The sequence below is a fragment of the Sitodiplosis mosellana genome, unplaced genomic scaffold, assembly GCF_009176505.1.
Source record: "Sitodiplosis mosellana isolate CC-2019 unplaced genomic scaffold, AAFC_SMos_1.0 Smas_scaffold_6165, whole genome shotgun sequence".
In the NCBI taxonomy this organism is placed as follows: Eukaryota; Metazoa; Arthropoda; class Insecta; order Diptera; family Cecidomyiidae; genus Sitodiplosis; species Sitodiplosis mosellana.
In genome coordinates, this window is record NW_022601406.1 from 4105918 (window position 1) to 4127686 (window position 21769).

Consider the following 21769-nt stretch of genomic DNA (forward strand, 5'->3'; position numbering starts at 1 on the left):
AGAGACTCGAATCGTCATTCGATCATTTGAATTTCCCAGAAAGTAGAATTTGGTTTTAATTCAAATGTTCAAATATTCGAATAGTCAAATAAAGGGTTGCTGAACGTTTTATTAAAATGCAAATATTGCTAGATGCGGAATTGAATCGAATTTATCCATGATTTCCCATTTAAACCATTGGAATAGAAGAAAATTGTGTAAAAATCCCAATTCAGATAGATTTTATAGTTTGATTTACCTAAATGTTGTTCATTTCACGAATTCCAAGTTCAAAAAAAGTGGGAATTCAACGTTGAAAAAACAACTTATCGACTTTTGAATATCACAAAGTCGATAAACTGTTCTCGACTTACAGTGAAGTATTGTGCAAAAAAGTCTTTCTTCGAGGAAATTGGCATGAAGATTAAAATTCCATTTCATTGGAAAATTCTGTTGAAATTGCTTAGATAACTCAGTTTGCGTCCAATTCCATTACATATGAATCGATTGGATCGAGTGTTATTTTCTTCTCTCGAATTTTTCCAACGAAACCAAAGTTACGTATTGAAGGTATTGCATTTGTTGGCGTAAAAAAGAGCAGAGATTTGGAAAAAATGATAATCGGCCCGGCCCATACACACAAAAACGAACCGATATGATATTGAAGAAAATTCGTTGGAAAAAGTGGCTGCAAATCCAGTGCAGCTTGAGTAAAGAAGTGTGTATTATTCGTAGGCCAGGCCAAGAATCGACTTTCTTGGATTCGTTCTCTGCACATTCTTTTTTGTCAAACAAATGATCGCTCGGTTCGAATAACAGAATGAAGAGAAAGAATTGAAGGGGAGAGAGATTTACCACTTGAATATCATCAAATCGAAATGGATTTGGAAGACATTGCAACATTCAGTCTTATTTACCATTCTTCTTCTGTCTATATCTAGTCTCTTTTTTTTTTTCTCTATTCAGTGTGTTTGTTGTCGATTCCTTTTTTGTATGTGTGTTGCAATTGATGTTCCTGGAATGGAATGCAACAATATCGATGTACTGCATGGTGTGCAAACTGGAGTAAAATTGCAATGCACATACGCAACACTCGAAACAACAGTATCTATTTGGATCGAGCGAGCAACACAACGAAGTGCAAAACAAATGCCAGAGCTCAAGCAAAGGACGAACGAATTGGATCGCCTCGAATTACACGAACAAAACGGAGTTGGAAAAAAAAGAAGATAGAGAAAAAAAAAACTATTTAATTTTTGTTCATTTTTTTTTTCTTTCGTAATTTTGTGCCGATACTCCGTGTGTTTTTTCGTACGGCGTTCATTTTTCCTCCTTTGTGTGGGATGACCGAGTCGCAGCAGGCGAGCTCAGTTTGAATGCATAAAAAAAGAGCTCAAATTTTCCTCGATTTGCTATACAAATGAAAGGAGTCGGATACATCGTGCCGGTTTTCCATTTGTTTTGCACACAGGAGATGATGAAATTGTAGCAGTCACATGCTCAAAACAAAACACTTCAGATGCTGACTGTTACAGGGCGAAAATTCTTCGTATGCATTACAAATACGGGGTAAAAAAAAAGAAGAAATTTAGAAGCTGAAAAACCGAAAATGAACCAAAGATGCAGTAAAAAAACACATTCTTAAAATGTAAAAGACAAAACATCAAGAGAAAAGAAGAGCAAACGTCGATTGTTCGAATCAGTAAACATTCAAAATACAAACATTTGTATTTATTTGTTATTCAAAACGAAATGAAAATAGATTCAAAATAAACTTGCTCATTTTAAGCCAATATCCATTCGATAAACATTTGGCCATTCATTCAATTTTTTATACGTCAATTTACATTTGCTTCCGTAATTACGATAAATCGCTCTTGAAATGGTCGAAACCAAAACAACTCGAGAAGATCGAGAAATAAATAGCATTCGAAAACAAGAAATCTGCTAATTGACTTCGAATAACACCGTATGCTTTAATAGACTTTTAAAAATAAAACACGTTCATTTTGATTCGTTCATTTTTTTGATCCGAAAATAGATAATTTAGATTTTTATAGCAGACAGTGTCTGTATTTCATATTTCGCCAACTCCATTCTTCTCCTCCGAAATTTGTTTCTCTCTCTCTCTCTCTCTACCCTCTCTCTTTTTATCTATCTATCTGTCTATCTATATGGCTCTCTCTCTCTTCGACGCTTCAGGTCCATCGATACGGATGCGAGCCGAGGAAATGAGTATTGTGGCTGATTTGCCGCTTTCCATTATCTCTCTCACTTTTTTGGTACTGTTTTCCTTCCATTTCTTCGAAGGTGAATCATCATTGCCAATAAACTGTTTCGCTATATCAATTCATTTCTTTCAATTCCCGAAAAATCAATATGTAGCACAACAACAAAAAAACCAGAGAGATGCAGAAAAAGAGAGAGAGAGAGAGAGAGAGAGAGAGAGAGAGAGAGAGAGAGGAGAGAAAGGAAAAGAAAAAAAACAGTTGGTCGGTGGCGATGTGCAACACACTCAATCATTCTGCTTTTCATTGGTTCAGAAGCAAAGTTCAGGTAAGATAAATAATGCATCATCTTTGGTGTTATTTTTTGTTCAAATTATTTCGGATAATTCCGTTGATGATGCAAGACCATGGAAGGTGGCAAACTTGAGATTGAATGTGTCACGTGTTACGTGGAAAAGTAAATTAGAAGATGAAGCAGCAGCAGAAGGAATGAAAAAAAAACAGCGCTGCACACTTCATTTAAATGAACATGCGGTTCGTTTTCACTTTTCTCTGTGGTTTTCACACTTTTACTCTTCGTGTTTTTTCTCTCACTCGAAACGAAAAGGTGTTTTACTGATGCACCAAATGGCACCGCAAAGGGTTGGTTTCAGTGATTGAGTTTTCACTTTCATCCCTCTGTCGTTTTCAAATTGAACTTTGAAAAAAGTCGAATTGATTGATATCGATGGTCGTTCGCCCCGCGACAATCAGTTGTTGCAAAACTTAAAAATGAAAAAGATGTCGAACATCGAATCCCAGAAGACTATTGATAAAATATTTAAATAGTTCGGTTTTCCCTTTGCGACTTCGAGATTCGATGGCAAAAACGAGCCGAATAGCAAAAACTCCCTATCGCAGCGACGAAAACACAAATGGAAAATGGAAAATGCGATCATCGGTGATGAAGTGAGAATGTGTCAATTCCATGCCGCATGCAGCGTTTGAATGCTTGCTGAGCATGACAGAGGAAAAAAAAAGTGACGTTCTTGTCGATTTGACCGGCAAAATTTGAATATATGACAGAATGACAAGATTATTGTTAAGAGCAACCCTAACCAGTTGGCCCGACGGTGCGAACGCAGTACATTCGATGCAGATTTGTCTTGTGTGCGACTTGTGAAGGTCATTCGTTCGAAAATGGAACAATTAAACAGCAAATCGATTTTGCTACAGCTTCTGTTGAAACGTCAATCCATTGTGTTTCAATCAATTCGAACCATCGATTGTGTTCATACTCAACAAGATTGGATTCCATATTTCATGTCGCAAATAAGGGAAAAAGGGCAAACATTTCTTATACTAACGGCTGCAAATATTGAATAATGATGAAAATTATGTGAAGAAAACAATTTGTCTGACAAAATTTGCCATTTGATATGCCTTGAATACCGTGTTTTAATCGCAGCGTCAAAGAATCACAAAGAAAACTTGCAGCCCCTGTTAGGAAAACTATTTTAAATTTATGTCAAATTGTGAGATTTTGGAAATTTTCAAACAAAAGAATTTAAATACGAAACTATATTTGAAATTCTTGAACTCAAATTTTGAATTTTGAAACTTCAGTTGGAATAATGTTCAATTTTTGTTTGATTTTCAACATCGATTCCAGAATAAATTCAATTTGATTCTCCTGACGGTGAAAATTTGCCTTTTGATGACATTTGATTCGCTTGAGCCAAGCGGCTTGACTATATTTCAATTATGTGTCTTAAGCCACTCCAAAGTGGAAAAAGGTGCGCGTTGTTCGGGGATTCACACACACACACACACACACACACGTGTTTTGAGAGATCAAACTGATGACATTAGTTGTTGTGAACCTCTGTCACCGTGATTGAATCTATTCTTTGGATTGAAAAAAAAGTGTTGTTGTTGTTGCCACCAACGGTCATCGAAATGTGTCCGAAGTGTATTCAATTCCGTTGCAGGGTATTTATCACTCCGTTTTTCCGTGTTTGTTGTGCATTGCAAAGACGAAGAAGAAGAGAGAAAAAATCAGAAAACGAAACATATTCCGGTGCATTGTTGAGCAAGAGTTTTGTAACAATGGTCTAACATCGAATTATTTAAACCCGATTCGAAGAGAGAGAGAGAGAAATTCGTCTTAAACACCGAACGAAATATGGTGCAATGTGTGCGTTTTGGAAAGAAACGGCATTTGTTTGAATTTCAATTTCGTTGGGCTTTGGAATAAAAACACAATTGCATGGCATATTGATTTGAATGTGTGTGTGTGTGTTGGGTTGCGTATCTGTTGCCTGTCTTTTGAAAACGGAGAACCCGGTCGAAGAATGAAGGTTACGGAGAGAAGTAAGGAAGAAGAAAAAATATGCGAAGAGTCGGTGAGAATAGAGGCAAAAATGATATTCAATCAGTTGTGGAAGGTTTTTCGTTTTTGCCTCTTTCATAAAAGTTCTTTTGTTAGCCGATCGGTCGGACAATGGTGCGCTTTCTTACACACACACACACATGCAGTGTGTTCCATCTTTGCATTTTGCAAACAAACACGGACACTCCACGCAACACCGATGATAAAGGAATGAATAGAGACGAAAAAAGAGAAGAAATATTCTTCAGAGATTATATAAAATTATTATTATTTGTATAATAGCAAACAAAGTAGACAAAACTTTGCTGGGATGAATGCGTGTGATTGAGTACTTTTTTCACAAAATGCTCTCTCTCTCTCTCGCACACACACAGAGACGCATCAATGGCAATAATAGTAATCATTTGAATTGAATGGCGAACAACGATGAAGAAAGGGCTGCTCGCTCGGCTCACATACACACACGCTCTCTCTCGCTCACTCACCGGATCAAACTTTCAATATATCTATAAATGATATAAATTAAACTTTAATATTTTTCCAAATAATAAATAATTGCTGCTGTTTGCTCTTTCAATACTTTTTTTTGCGGATGTCAGCCTCTCTGTATGAGTGAATGAGTGAGTGCCATTAGTGTTTGTGTGTATGATTTGATTTTTTGACCGTTTTTTTGATGTTTCGCCAAATGGATTTCACTCTGGCAGCTAATATCTTGTTCAAACGATGGCTCTTGTCAACAAATGCTCTTCCTATTCTATTTCTCTCTCCCTTTCTCTCTCGTTCTCTCTTTTTCTCTCTCTCTCTTTCTCTGTTCCATGTCCCCTTTTTCGCTCTTCGCTTCCGCTTCTCAAATTGATTGATTTTAGCTATTTCATTTCAAATCAAAAACAAAAAAAAAAACATTCAACCGATAGGCATCGATAACAAACGAAACGGCAGCGCAAACGATGACCGGAAATTATTGATTCAATTTTCGACGACAACGACGGAACGAAAGAAAAAAAAATTGAAACCGAAACAAAAAATGATATGTTTGATTTGACATGTTCAGCGTGCAATATTTTATCAATCCATTTTCGTGCACCCCCTTTTCTTGGTATGCTCGGTCGCCAATGGATTGACCATCGCCTGACTCGCCTACGTAATAAGTGATGCTTTTTACTTTTTAAATGCACACCGTAAATTGAATTCTATTCCACCCCGGGTGCGAGATAATGTCGACGACTGAAGATAAAAAAAAAATTGAAACGAAAGACAACGCACACAACGCCGCTTCTTACTCTTGCATTCAATCGGCATTACATTTGTTTATTTTTGCAATAGTCGTTGGCTGGCGCGCAATCGACTCGTCGTGTTCTTTTTCTCCTTCTTTTATATTTACTATTTTTGTGCAAGCTATTGTTTGAGGAACTTATATACCATTTGCAGAAATTCCTCACCATTTGGAAAAATTCCATCGGTTTTAATATGATTTCAATGTATATTTTTTTTGCTTACTTCTTTTTTGCAATATTGATTACAAATACATGTTGATACAACTAATAATTTTTATGTCTGCTACACACTGTTTTTTTTTATTCCATTGATTTGTTCATCATGTCTTCCCCTTTCTCTTGATTGAATTCGACTTTTTTTTCTTGGTTTGGTTTCAGTTGTTTAAAATTGACTTTTTGCTTTCTCGTCGGTATTTACACAAATGGAACACAAGTGGAAATGAACAAAATATGTGGGAATCAAGTTATTTCAAATAAGTCATTTCATGCAAAAAGAATAGAGAAAATATAATGAAGAGAGACAGTTTGAAACTGAAGCAAAAATTGAGATAGTGTTGATTCAATTGGGAAATTGGAAATTTTACACGATGAACATTGAGTGAAATCAACAATATTGCAATTTTACATTGATGCAATTTAGATCGATATGAAAATGAATGGACAAGAAGATTCTGTTTTCGGGTTCATCACGGAAATGTTCTTCCGCTTGCACTTCTGAACTTAAGCTATTAAAGTATTGAAATTATACTGCACGTCATTTCACATGCAAAAAGTAAGGACCATACTGTAAGGTATATGAATTCGATTGAGGTGATTTTTGGCGGATTTTGATTTGTTTTTCCTTTCAAGCTAGCTTTTTTTTGTGGATTTTGAACTTCTTCTTCGATTCAGACCTTCATTTGAATTCAAACTTTCCTCAAAATTGTAACAAACTCCCATTTTCATCTGAATACTTCAATATATATCATCAATATTTTGAATCTTCTGTCTAATCGCCGATATTTTGAATCTTCTTGACTGAAAACAGCATCTTCCAGCCCATAAGCGGGTTAACTTGAATAATATATTTGATCGTTTGCTAAAAGAAAATGTCACAAATGAAAAAAAAGAGACAACTTTCGTCAATTTAGCGCCAATTTCTGCAAGAATTCGAGCTTATAAAGTTTAAAATGGATGGAGCGAGCAAAATCATAGGCTGAAAAATGAACAAAAAACAGACGAAAAAAGATGCTGGGGTGTATAAAAAGAGAAAAGAACTGCGATAAAATCAAGCGTAAAGCTAAAGAAAAAAAAGTGTCAAATATATTTTTGGATCAATTTCAATGTTTATTTCATGTTTTTATGTCTGATTTGTGTGTTGTTGTTTTTTGTTGTTCAAAAAAATTTGGTTCACATATTATAATTTAGTTTCTATACGACGAATAAAATCAACGCGGCGAATGAAAAGTGTGATATAAATAATAATAATAATAATAATAATAATAAAAGAAAACAGTCTACCTAACCAACGAACTCCATCAATCATTTGTTATCATGCACATTCCTGTCATATCGACATTAATACAATGGTTTCTTTTCCTTTTAAACGACTAAAGAGCAAATATTTACATTCATTTGAAAATTAATTATCTAATTTGGTATCGAGATGAGTGTATGTATGGCTTGTCTAATTAAAAGTTACGTTTCAATTGATTTGTTATACTTTGTCTGGTATAAATATGTGCTTAAAAGTAAATTAGCTTAATGTTAATAAATTATTCCCTGATATTTGGATCAGTACATTGATTTTGTCTGTCAGAATTGTCTGTGTTTTCCGTCATTTAGCAACAGCCGATCGTTATCATCAGTGTTTTTTTTTTTTTACTTCGTGTGAGAGAAATCAAGGAAAGCAACAGAAACAATGACCAGAAATAATATTCAATTAAATTATGTTAAATTACTAAAAAAAATAGTCTTTAAATTAAAAATTTACGTCAAAAAAATTGGATAAAAACTAATAATTTTTGATTGTTTGGTGTACTCAGATGGAACCACAGATTTGGTGCGATTTGATCGGATCAACATCGATCGACCGCATCGATTTTAGATGTGAATTTAGCTTGAACAACCAATTGAATGGATTTTTGTTCTCACTTCATTCCCATTGAATAATTGTACAAAAAAATCACTTTTTCAAAAGCAATATTAACAAACACAAGGAAAAATAATTTAAAAGAAAAAAACACATAGTTTAACAATTGAATTAGTTCATAATATCAACTAAAGAGGAAAAAAGCGAACTTAATCGAACGAATCGAACTGAAAAGATTCACTTTTATCTCGGTGGAAAGGGAAGGAATGATTCAATGTTAGCTTCTATCTTTCATTTAAAAAACTTCGTTTCAAAATTCATTTTTTGCGATTTTGATGACGAAATTTTGATTTGATATTGAATCATTCCGTGCCTTTAACATACATTTTTTTTTGTCTAAAACACAGCTAAAGTCGAAATTTGTAAATTTTTCGCCCGTTTTCTTTCCAGCACTACATGAAATGCAGAGCTAATGTTACCTTTGCCGCTGAATGATGCGATGCTGCATGGTTAGTTGTCTCACAAAAGTCCGTCAAACATTATCAGCATTTGGACATTTGTAGGCTTTGTTTGCGATTCAATGCTTCGGCATCGTCTAAATCATCGAGATCTTCTTCGCTGAGCAACGGTGATCCGGATCGTGGTGAATGCATGCTGAGATCTTCCGGTTCGGTTTGTTCTGAAGCAGGCGCTTCAATCGATTCCTGTTTGTTTATGCGTGGAATGTGACGTGGATCATTCGATTTGCGGCTGTTTCGCTTTTCGCCACTCTCCGAATTTGATTCGACGCTCAAATCAAGTGGCATTTCATGGCCGGAATTTTCGATAATCGTTGACAATGTACTCTCATAGATCTGCTGTAGTGTTTGTGTTTGATGAACCGCACTTAGACTCTGATTCAATTTAAAGTGCTTGAGAAGCGCTACATTTGGACTGTTCAAATCAAGTGAACGTTCGCTAACCTCAGACCGTGATGTCACCGATTTATTTTCAATCGAAATGATGGGTGATGTGGCCGGTGTGAGCGGTGCATTTGAGCATTTATGATTGACCAAATGATGACTGCGACGGAAACTGGCGCTACATGTTTCACATCGGAATGGTTTTTCATCTTTGTGAATGATCATATGGGTTTTTAGCTGATTTGAATCCGAATATTTGCAGTTGCATTTGTCACAGGCGTATGGTTTTTCACCGGTGTGAACGCGTAAATGGCGTCGCAAATTGGCCACTTGTACGAATTGACGGTCACAGAATTTGCAGTGGTATGGCTTTTCGCCGGTGTGCAATCGCATGTGCGTCTTCAAGTGATGGTCCCGCGTGAATCGTTTGTCGCACTCGGGGCATGCAAATGGTTTTTCGCCGGTGTGGGTGCGCTCATGGTTTTGCAGCACGTGTTTGTAGCCGAATGATCGGTTGCATGTTTGGCATGTGAACGATTTATCACGAGTTGGCTCTTTGTTTGGTGTGGTACGAATCGACGTTGACGATGGCGACTGATGTTCAACCGAGCCAATCGATTGTGGCGATGAACCGGAGGTGGGTGGGCTAATTGGACCTGGGCTCACTGCACGACCTGTTTTTGGTGATGATTCCAAACCACTGTATGGCTGAAACAACATTTGATTACGCTTCCTCTTGTAGTTTACCGTTTTCCGACTGTTCGATTTCTTCGCCGACATTTTGCTGGTGTTCGAATCATTTTCACCCAAATTGCTAAGACTCAACTCGTAATTATTGGCTTCATCGCTGGTTGTTGTTACGATGTTATTGTTGCTGTTGATTTTCTTGACACTTTTCACACTCAACGCTGGTGAGATGGGCGAAATTGGCGGAGAGTTGCCCATCGGAGGCAATTGCCATGGGAACAGTGAGTGAGGATAGAAATTTGATGTTGATGAATTCAAGCGAGCGGCCAATAGAGCGGCCGTTTGATTCGCCGCAAACATTTGCGGTGTTAGCATATTGATTGGCGATCCAGTCGCTGCACTGAACAGACCAGCATACAAATTCGTTGCCTCTGGTGGCAAAGTGGCCGCAACCAATGATGATGGCGATAGCGGTGAATTTTGATTCAATTCTTCTTGCTTCATATTGGCCAAAATATTTGCTTGCAACGCAGCCAAACCTATGGAGAAAGGGAGGAGAAAGAAAAATTGATGGAATCGGTTAGAAAGGTTTAGAAAATAAAACTGAAAAATAAAACTTAATTCAAAAAAGAGGGAAAATGCTAAAAAAATGGAGAAAAGTACAAAAAAGTTTTGCGAAATTCAAAAGAATTCACGAAAGTCTGAGAAAGAAACAACGAAAAAAAAAGAATGTTCTGACGTTTCTTTTTTACTTTCAAGCAGACCAAAGCATGAAAAATAGGGAAAAGTCCAGAAAAAGAGAGAAAAAAAGTTCAGTTCTAAAGTGATCATATAGTCGACTTGGTAGCAATAGCATTTTCTTCGTTTTTTTTTTCATCAGGAAGCACGCTTCTGTTGTTCATCTCCCTTCTTCATAAAGAAAGGAAGGACAAAAACAAGGAGTTTTTTCTTTGCTCTCCTCTGAAAAAAAAATCTGACTCATTTCAAAAAGGGAAAAAATGCGCGTTTTCAATCCCTAACGGTGATATTTCAGTACAGACTATCGTCTCAAATCAGCAGCTCATCCAAAGGCACGCGTATTACCGTAAAAGTCAGACGAAACAAAGAGAAGCAGCAGCAGCAGCAGTAGCAGCAGCAAAAAAAATAATCGATGTTATTTGGCAAATGAGCATGTCTTAAATGGAGTAGACGATATTGCCAAAGGTCAAAATGTTCGTTTACCTATTAAAATTGTATTTATTTTCATTTCATCATGGCAATCGATTGGAGTCAAGTTCGAATCTTAAGTCTGTTGAAGCAATTTTTACTCTCACTTTCCCTCTCTCTCTCTCTTTCTCTCTCTCCCTCTCTCTCGCATCGTCAATCTTCGAAGAAAAAAAATCAACAATCCGTTTCGCCCGATCTGTTTTGGCCTTTTTAGCTTCAATTTCGTTTCTGTTGAAATCAATATTTGCACTTTTAATATTGATAAAGAGAGAAAATACAAAACAAACCGACATCTTCACATCGGAAATATGAACGGGATGGCGCGCATCTTCGACACTCTCATTGAATTATTTATCCAAGTAATTTGATTGACAAACTGTTCATATGTCATATATCGTTCGTCGTCATAAAGAGTTGACCTGTGCGCTATTGTCGAAATGGAGGAAGTGGGGGAGATTTATTGAAAGATGTGGATTGAAGTGAAACAATGAATGGCAAATGGATTTGATTCAAGGACAAAGCAACGGGATGAGAAATGGTAAAAGGATAATTTTACTCTTTTGCTCTTAAGAAAGGAAAAAGACATTTTATTTTGAAATATGCTCCCCAAACTCAGTGGCTCAGGTGAATTTAGCTTAAAACTCAAAAGAAGAAAAAAAACAATTCCATTCGTTTAAGAAAGGAGTAAAACGCGTTAGAAGAATAATTTATGCTTTTTTCCTAGTACATCAACCAGAAGTCTTACTCCGTGTTAACAAAAAAAACCGTGCATAAATCCAACCGCAAATGGTTTGAAAAAAAGGCGGCGGTGGCGTAAAAATGCTAAAATTATTTGCGTTATGAATTGGATTTTGTGAAGCGTATCGAAATCGACGCGTTCACCTGCCATTCAGTGTGAAATGAATCATATTTTCGATTTCAATTCGGAAGCAGCGAATAAACAACGAGAGAGCGTGAGCGAAAAAAAAACCCGTTGCGTTCATTCACACACACGATTGTTTTCCATGAAATAAATCGTAATTTATTTGAGCGGCAAAAATTCTTGCGGCATTTTTTTCTGCTTCGAATCGAGCTGTGCGTATATATATTCTGGTTAAGTCAGTTTTCTGTTTTGGGTGACGTTTCAAGACGTCATGATGGCCTAGGCAAATCGGGTGAAACGCAACAACACACATATCTGATGTGTGTGTGTGTGTCGTACATGTTGTATTTTTGCCGGGTATTTGAGTTGTCGGCATATCAAAACACGAGCGCATTGTCTTATTATGTAAGCGACGACGGAATCGGGGGGGAGACGAAGCAAAAGAGCGAAGAAAAAAACACTCCGAAAACCCGAATGCTTTTATGTACTTATTAATATATCGTGAGTGATATGTGTGAGTGGCTGGTTGGTGAGATGGGGTACAGCCCGCAGCATCCACATGCAAAGAGTAAACAATAATACGGAAAATCTATATCATGTTGTGTGCACGTTTATCGAATGGATGAGTTCAGCCACATACACACACACACACACACAGAGAGAGAGAGAGAGAGAGAGAGAGAGAGAGAGAGAGAGAGAGAGAGAGAGAGAGAGAGAGCATTACAACAGAAGCAGTAGCAGCATTGCTGGTGGAGTTAGTATCAGAATGGTGGTAGAATCAGCAACAGACTGAGCTGTATATGTGGCTACGAACAGCACTTATTTCGCATATGGATGTACGAAAAGTTATGTATTCACGCCATGTGTGTGCGTGTGTATGTATTATGCAAACCCAACCGAAAATGAAAGTGGTGTGTGGCATTTTGTGTGGCGGCTGGGTTGTTGATGTTGTTGTTGTTGGATGTGTTTTTTTTTGTTATCGGACGTCGCGACATTAGAATTACTATCGTCTGCTGTCTGTACATATGTATATTTTGAGTGTTTGAACCGAGGAGTTGTGTGTAGTTGAATTTGCGAAACCCATCATACGTCGAAGCGTGTGACGTGTTGTACCCATTTCGCAACATTTTCTTTCCGCAATAAAAACACACACACACACACACCGAGAAACGGAAAAAAAATGTAAACATTCTGTTTTGCACCCGCCAAACCATTACCTCCCCGCGTTCGCTTCGTCTGCACTTGGAGATGGTGAACCGTCTTGGATGTTGATGATACCCATTCAAATGCTTCTCATGTCACCATCGAGAAAGCAAGAGAAAGAGAGAATGATCTTTATCGCTTTTTCATTGCTTTACCATCCGAAACGAGTTTAGTGACAGCCAACTCTAATCAAAAATTAAGCCACAAAAACGCCTTTCGCCATACTACGATATATTTTCGCCCGTATTCGTTCGTTGCGTGTAAAACACATTTCGCTTCCGCATTCACTGTGATTTCTCGAAGAGTTATCGGAAATTGTTTTTATCATATCGACTCGTTATATCGTATTCGTATTATCTCAGCAGCAGCAGTGGCGACGACGGCAATAGCACAATGACCACATAAACCAGTCATTCGAACATACGTATGCGTTACACACACATGTGGTCGTCTTATTTTTGGGTTTCATATTGCCCGAATTGAATTCAATATTATCACACAACCGCATGGGTTAAACCGAATAACACAACTCTTTTATCGTACGACTTTTTTTTCTTTGTTTTTTTTTGGATATCTCTTCATTGGATAACTACTTCGAACGGAGATATTTCCTTTGGATTTACTAAAAATTCAACTCATTCGGTTTTTTTTTCATTGCGTAGAACTGATAATTGTGCGACCCGAGTTTCAACGGGTTTTGGTTCTTTTTTGATTTGGGAATTTAAATGAGCAATTTTATTTTAACCATGAGAATGCTATTAAAAAAGAAATGAATCAAAATTAATGGAAAAAATGTAGACGCAACACGGGATGTCTACGTTTGTCAACAAACAAAAAAATCCACATTTTCAAATTAAAACAAAAACAAATAGAACTCGAAAAAGAAATGAAAATGATGAATCTGTACGAAACATTTAGATCCGCATGAAAAAAAACCTCTTCGCAAAGGAACGAAGAAGACAAAAAAACCATCCGCATTTAATTGATCGAAAAGTGAGAAACGCCATTTTGCGTTGAGTAACGATTCGAAAATTACGTTCATTTTGTGAAAAAAGCGTGTGATGTGCGCTCTGCTCTGCCAATGCAGCTCAGCAAAAAAAAAGAGAAAAGAGAGATTTATGGTATTTCTCTTCTTGTCGCTTTAGCTGAATTATTTTTGTTTATTCCCTGTTATCTTTCATTAAATTTTCGAGTGAGAGATGTGCTTCTTCATCCTTATTAAAGCATCCGCATTTTTAGCGACGCAACTCAATCTATCCCCCTCAATCCCACACTCTCTGCTGCATATGCCTTTTCATTCGCATTCGCATTCGCATTCGTTTCGTTTTTAAGCGTAATTTTTTTTTGCTACCTCTACCATCATGGCATATAATAGAATTTGGCTACGATTTCAAGAAAACAAAAAAAAAGAAGAAGAAGAAGAGCACGGCAACATTATAAATTATATGCCGAATGTTGCATTGCATGAAAAGAGATTAACGAAACGACATGAAGAAGTGGCGCGATTCGGTATAAAATAAATCGTGAAAGGAATACGGTTGGCGTTCAATCAAACAACCCTAATTTAACTTTCCATTTGTGCGCGCGGGATGGCAATTCGTGTACATTCCTCATTTTTGGTATTCAGGGAAAAAAGAAATACGTACCGCAGTGAGTCAGTGCTCTTTTTTCGGCTGTTTTTTTCTTATCTCTTTCGTTTTTCCGGTGGATTCTTGTTAATTCTTGGCACAGGTGGAGAATTTGAAGCGCAATGATGTTCCCAGTTGCTGCATCATTTTGGCGTGTGATACGTGTGTCATTGTATTAATCAGCACAAAGTCATAGGCGAAATGGGCGCATCAACAATATTATTTTAATGATATGGTAGCTTTTGGGTATATGAAGGCGATTGGGCTCCGGCTGTTGGGAAGTCAAAGTGAGAAAAACCCCAAAAAGTTGACAAATACAAAAGTTGATGATGTTCGCATGCAATTTTGCTGCTTCACATGATATAGAAACAGCGATACCCGATACGGGGGAAAAATGGGGAGTTGCGTATAAAACGGTGTATAATTGCGTGTTTTTGTTTGAAATTAATAGACATTCGGCACGATTTGAATGGCACCAAAAAAAAATGGAAATCGAAAATGACGAACGCACGTAGAAAATGGTAATGAGCCTGACAGAAAATTGCACGGCTTACGCACGACAATTGTTCTCGCTGTGCGACAGATAAACAAGCGACATGGTAATGGCATTCCAGAAATGATGTTAAAATGCGACAGCTCTGAATAGCAATCACCAAACGAAAATCGATGCGATTTAACAAATACAACGGCTTCAACGTGTATCGATGTGAAATGTTTCGAAATTCGAAATCCGGCACAAAATCAACGATTTTGACATTTTGACGACACATTTAAATGATGATTGTGCTTAACGAAAGAAAAAACGGATCCACGCACAAAAAAGACAATTGAAACGATATTTTTGCCTAGAGTAGGGGTGAGAAAGAGAGAGAGAAAGAAATCGATCACAAAATTATTAAAATTATTGCAAGCGATTAACTTGAATTGACGCTCCGAATTCGCGAAACGAATGTGAATAATGAAAAATGACGGGAAAAGCACACACACACACACGTTCGAAATGGAAAACAAAAGCACTTTTCGTTAAGCAGTTTGTTTTTGGGTAGTGATTTCATCATAATTTATTTTTTCTGTGCTCGCAGGAGTTGATGCCACTCTCTCGCTCCCTCTCTCTCTCTCTCTCTCTCTCTCTCTCTCTCTGTCATCTCAATCGCATATCGTTATCGTGGCACATGCGGAAATTCACTTTTTCTCGGATATTCGCCTCCCACGCCACAAACACTTTCATTGTCATCTCATCATATTTCATGTTTTTCTGTTTGTTCCCTCTCGCCTTGGTTCCACCACACAAAAATAAAATTTTCATGCCGAATTTAATCGTCGTTATTGGGAACTGTTAAGCCTGCCTGCCATTTCATCTGGTTGCGTTTTTTCTTTTGGGTGCGTGCATAAGCCGTTGTAATTCATTCGGTGAAGTGAAGGCGAAGCCAATTGTTAAAATGCGATGTTCATTAGGAAATGCGTTCAAGTGTTGTTATTTTTTTTTTCTTCCCGCGATGTTGGATGCGCGGGTAGTGAAAATACGTTTGCACATTTTGCCAATTCCATCAATTCACAAGTGAAACGTTTTTTTTTCTACTTCCTCTTCATCGATAACCGTTTCGCAATCGCAAAAGAAGATTACCTGAATTTCGTTTCCTCTTCCTTTTCTGTCGAATATGAAAAATTAAGCCGTTCTGAGAACGACACACACCAAGTACGAAATTGTGTGGCTTGGGAAATAAATTCGGAATTGGACTAAAATTGGAATTTAATTCTTTAAGAGGAGAAAATGGATTTGCCCCGTTTAAGTGTTTCACGTTTTTTTCATGTGAACATTTTTGTAATATTTTCTTTTTTGTATGAAATGTCATTGAATTTGAACGCATTTCCCGTTTGTTCATTTCCGAGTTAGCGATACCTATACACATGTATACACGTAATGTTGTTTTGCTACTCAAGCGTTTCATTCAATTAATAGGCGTGTTAAGTGGAGCCCGGTCAAGCGTAGCAAACAAATGAACGGCGCTTGCCAAACCTGTCCGCTTAAGCGTTTGAATTTGAACAATCGCATTCGGTTTTGATCGTTTTTCAATTCAATTTTTAACCGTTACATTCCGAAAAATATAAAACCGTTTCTAATCCAACGCCCAAAATTTGGGGCCCAAATTTTTGTTTCTTCCAAACTTAGGGTTAATTGATGTATTTTATCTACAAAAACCTAATTTCATTCCAACTTCCATTCATGTTACCTATCAAAAGCATTTGAAAGCGTTTTGTATCGTATGTTTTGCCAATGGGCTATTGGTGTAGCCATTTTAATTGGATGCCATTCATTTGGGTTGTGATCATAATTAAATTCATGTTTACATTTGCATTTGAAATTCAATCCCGATATAATTTTGAATAGTGTATATGTACGCGCGGTTGCTTCGTGTCCGCATAAAAAGTTTGTGTGTTGAATGAAAAAAATAAATGAAGAAGCAAACGAACACGGTGTCGTCGTCGTCGTTGGCACAAGAGAAAAACAAACATGACGATATAAATTGTCATTGAAAATGATTAAAATAAAAGTATAAGACACACCCACCAAAGTGAACAGTAGTCCGAACCGATGATGACATTATGAGCAGAAGTCAACAGAGAGAAGAAAAAAAATAATTTTTTTCTTCGTAAAATTACAATAATAATGAATTCATCGAGTCAATTAAAATGACGACGACATCAATCGTGAGTCGCAAACGACGATAAAAACAAAGACACAAAAAGAACGGTCAAAAAGTAGAGAGTTCGTAGCTTGAAGCAGCTCACGTACAGCCAGCCGCCGCACACACATACACACACAAGCAGCTCGAGTAAGAGAATAAGTTTCGTACGCGTTTAATGAAAAGTGAAAAGGAAAACGACGACAACGACGACGACGACGACGACGACGATGATGATGTCGAATGAAAAACAAAAACCCACCAGAGAATATTCATTTGGGAAAGAGATGAGCGGGCGCGGGCTCGGCAAGAAGAAGGCATTATGCACTGTACATAGCACAGCGCTCCGAGAAACTGATACAAATGGCAGGCGAAAAAAGGAAAAAGAGTGTGAGCAACGAAACGCGAAAAAAGGGGCTTGATTAAATTACTTTGCCAGCTGAATTTCATTTTATACTCTCATTGTTCTCATTGTCCGCCCGTTCGCGTTGTACGTGTGCCAGTGTTAGTGTTTGTGAGTGTGAGTGTGTGTGGGTGAATGCGAGAAATGAGAGAAGAGTGCTGTGGCTCACTCACTCTCACGCGGCGTTCTCGTATTGTTTTTGTTTAATGTTTTTGTACTTCGCGCATAATTGGTCGTTGCTTATGCCGTTTTCTTGTTGCCGTTTTTTTTCCCTGATATTAGGCTGGTAAAAGTATTTTACTCTCCCCTTTACTCGAACACAAATGTGACAGAAAAAACAACGTAGCAGGAACATTCTGTTCGGAATTCTGTTGTTGCTGCTTCCATCTCGTCGTTTATGCGGGCACATTTATCATGCTTTTCCATACCAAAATGGCATTTTGTCTTCGCATAATATTGTTTTTTTTTTTTTCGGCCAACGCGTTAGTTGACTGGGGCGCTTCATAAACAATGAAGACACCGAAAACAGATTCATTTTTTTATGTGTCGTGTATCGCTCGCTTCGCGCGCCACTGTCATCGTCGTTACTGTTCTTGGTTAAAAATTAATTATCGTGTAATTACTTTGCGCGCGCACACACAACATTCTTACTGGCTGGGGCCGCCATGGCACACACCACACAGTACACACTACCACCGTTGCCATTCCAGCGAAACGGTAATTTTGCATGGATTTTCATCATAAAATTCAGCTGACGCGCGCACTCTTATCTCGCGCTGCACCTTCCACCAAATGTTCCCCAGAACAGATTGCTTGGTATCTAAAACTGAATTCCAAGCCGTAAAGCCAAATTAAATGCAAATTGCCAAATAATTAAATAAAATTCAAGCGCACAATCGCTTAAATGCAACCATTCAATCTTGTCATTTGGCCAATTTTAATTGATTGTCTCGAGACTAAAACATTTTTTTCGGAAGAACCAAAAAAAAAAAACGTCAAATCGAATTCGTTTCATTTGATTCGTCTTTTCAATGTTATTCCAATGCACTGTTTGCCATTTTCCCATACGAATGAGAAAAAAAAATCATCATTGCATTCATCGGGTCAAGTGAAGGTTTGTGCTTGGTGAACGTGTCTTACGACTGCACTTTCATCTTGAGGGTAACTACACCACTCGCTCACACACACACACACATCGAAACATCGCACGCCGAAGAGTGTACGTGCTTCTCTCCATTTCAATTCATCAACGGCACTTCTCCACTCTCTTTGCTTAATATACACACATACATTAGATGCTTTCCAACGCATATCCCATTCATACGAACGCTATATTTGATTTACTGTTCGCAAATCGAATCTAATTAAAATATATGTTCAACTTGAAAGCCAAACTTGAACAGCGAAATACGAACGCTAGATGAATGAATGGCACAATTCCATTTTCAGCCAGACCAAAAGTGAATCGCATTCACTGAACGCACTAAATGTGTATAAATTCGCTTATAGAGAACAAAGTGAATTTTGAGACGTTTCAAGACGGAATTCCTTGATTAACATTTATGAACAAATATTAATAGAAACAAGAAAGAAAAAAACCATCGAGCAAACAAGTGACGAGGAAGCTGATTTGGAATTTGTGTGAAGGAAATACTTACGAAATAATGTGAATCATATAAGGGATTTTTTTTTTAACTGCAAACGAATGGAGAAATTATACGAAAAAAAAAATTCGTTTCTATTCTTACAAACATTTTTTTTCTGACTCAAGACGAATTGTCTGATAAAAAAAAACGCCGAATTCAGTTAGAATCTACTTTTCTCGGAACGAGAATAGAGTTTTGACGCATTCAAAAATTCAAATCGCGTTATCAAGCCTTTTGCGGGCAAACAGAAATATGGTTTATATTCATGAAAGCTGTGTCACCATACGACAATGAATCAAGTAAGTTTAGTATCATAAAATATTTCCGGACAATGAATCTGTTCACCGTGATCATTTGCATGAATTCAATCGATAGGTGATGCGACGAATTTTGCAACACAAAAACGAAATTTACGGAGTCAGGAGTACTCAATTGTTTCTTTCGGATAAAACCCCTGTGCTAATTGATTCAGTGGCTTATTACAAGGTAATATCCATTGTAATAATAGAATTGTGTACAAACTTGTTTTAAAATCATTTTCATCATTAAACTTAAACATTTTTTTTTTCCATCATTAGAATGACTTTAATTCTACAACATTAAAATATTCACAACAAAAAAAAAGAAGAAGAAAAACAACAGATAGAAATTAACTCATTCGACTCAATCAAATTAAATGATTTGTGAAAGGAGTCGTTATTCAAGTCGTTTGTGATCACTTGAAATGGAATTTGAGTATTCGATTGAAACCATTCGAGTCTAGATGTTGGTCATTTCATGTAAAAATGTTGTTTTTGTCGTTAGATTGATGATTCATGATTTTCAAGACAGATGAATATGGTACTTACTTTGTGCGGTGGTTTGAGCATTTTGTAAAAAACTAAGAGCTGACATTGACATCTTGAAGGGTTTGTTTGTCTTTGGGCCAAATGAGAATATCGGATGAGTGTGTGGTTGGCTGATTGAATCCCAGGAACGGCAATTCACTTCTTAGTGACCGTTTCAAATGTTCATCAAAAACCAAAACCGAAAAATCTTTCTTTTAATTCACAAACTAAACATTGCTTCTAAATTCAGATGGCAGAAAAAAAATGTATTCGATGTGGTTTTGATTTGAATTTTAATTTCTTTGGGTCACTTTGAATTTAAAAATCATGTTCCAATAATTTTGGTAGTTCAGTTCAATGGTTTTGTGTCTTTTAAAACTTCGTTTGCTATGATTTTTTTTAGAAATGCGATTAAAACTACACTTTGGTATTTGTTTTTATTATTTTAGAATGATTTACTTTCAAGATTTGAATTTGTACTGTTTATCGTATAAGTTTTATTTCTTTCAATGTGTTTTCGAAAATAATCTGCAATTTAAAAGTGTTCACTGATTCACACACCGTTGTTGATGTTTGTTTCGAGCGACAAAAAAAAAAGGAAAATTAATCGGTATGAAATGTTTCGTTGCAAAATGAGAGACGAATAGCGAGCGGGTGAGAGAACCAAAAATGTGTATACACACATATGAGTGAACTAGATCAACGCTGAAACACGACTGAATCATTTTTCAAGCCCGCACCTAGTAATATGCTACGTTCTGCGGCAACATGCTATCCTTCTTTGTACAAAATACACACATTATGCACAAAACAACAATAAACGCTCGCCCGTTCGTTCGTTCGCTCTCTTTCCATTGCCACACACAGCACATAGACTCTCTTATACGTACACACACATACAGACGGCGCACGCCACCCGGTTATGTATATATAGAGTTAGATGTACCCAATGTACGCAGCCGAAGCAAGTCACGCACCGAATCGCTGTGGCAAAGGGCCCATTCCTTCTCTCTCTCTCGCCCTCTCTTTCGCGCCTGATTCTTCGGAATCTATACGCACATAGATGTAGAACAGCACAAAAGGGAATCAACGACACACAATCAGCATCACAGTAGCATAGCAAATCGGTGTCGGTTTCTGAGTGCGCTTTCCGTATGTACCGATTGTTGCGTAGAGGCGATATTACTGCTTCGGGTAAATAAAAGCGCTCGGCTATGTACATGTTTGGTGGACGCAACGAGGGATAATTTTGTTTAGGTCTCACTCTATTTCGTTTTCATTCCCATCAACCTCACGGTTCTATACTATTGTTGCTGTTGTTGTTTCGGACATGAATTTTTCGCCCAAGTAATAACCATCAGAACGAAAGCGAAACGAATGAAGAAAGACTGATAAAAAAAAGAGTCAACTTTGCAATCGGTTCACATTAACATGCATGGATTTTTGGTCGGTTTCTGACGCGACTTCACTCAAAACAATCGCGCGCTGCAAACGCACTTAACAAATAATCTATCTCTCTCTTTTGGCCCAAACATGTACGTGCGTGTACGAAACACATTCCATCCCCAAATGATTTTGTCACTGCATTCGATTCACTTTCATTGGAACTCTTTATCTTTGACATGGAATTTCGTTTTTTTTCTCTTCGTTTTGACGACAGAGAAAAAAAGACGTTTTATTCCCATGGATACATATACTCAATGCACTTGACTCATTCAACTGATAACAACAAATTAACATAGTACTTTTTTCGGTGATTGCGACAACCAAAATATTTGTCGAAAATTTGTCCATGTCA

The 21769-nt window shown here is 37.2% G+C and overlaps 2 protein-coding genes across 3 annotated transcripts in view; one reads left to right on the forward strand and one right to left on the reverse strand.

Moving 5' to 3' along the window:
- LOC129574893 (cysteine--tRNA ligase, cytoplasmic) overlaps window positions 1-21769 on the forward strand; it is a 349418-nt gene that overhangs the window by 68618 nt on the left and 259031 nt on the right. The gene's annotated exons all lie outside the window — the stretch shown is intronic.
- Window positions 7158-20689, reverse strand: LOC129574897 (protein krueppel). The gene is made up of 2 exons (XM_055457523.1): window positions 19993-20689; window positions 7158-10051 (listed from the first exon to the last, which is right to left on the reverse strand). The coding sequence occupies exons 1-2, from the start codon at window positions 20042-20044 to the stop codon at window positions 8466-8468; spliced, it is 1638 nt and encodes a 545-aa protein (XP_055313498.1). The 5' UTR covers window positions 20045-20689; the 3' UTR covers window positions 7158-8465.

Excerpts from the sequence above, each read along its gene's own strand:
- LOC129574897 (XM_055457523.1), bottom strand. The coding sequence starts at position 20,044 with ATGTCAATGTCAGCTCTTAGTTTTTTACAAAATGCTCAAACCACCGCA. Across the intron at positions 10,052-19,992 it reads TGCTCAAACCACCGCACAAA|GTTTGGCTGCGTTGCAAGCA; the intron begins GTAAGTACCATA and ends CTTTCTCCATAG.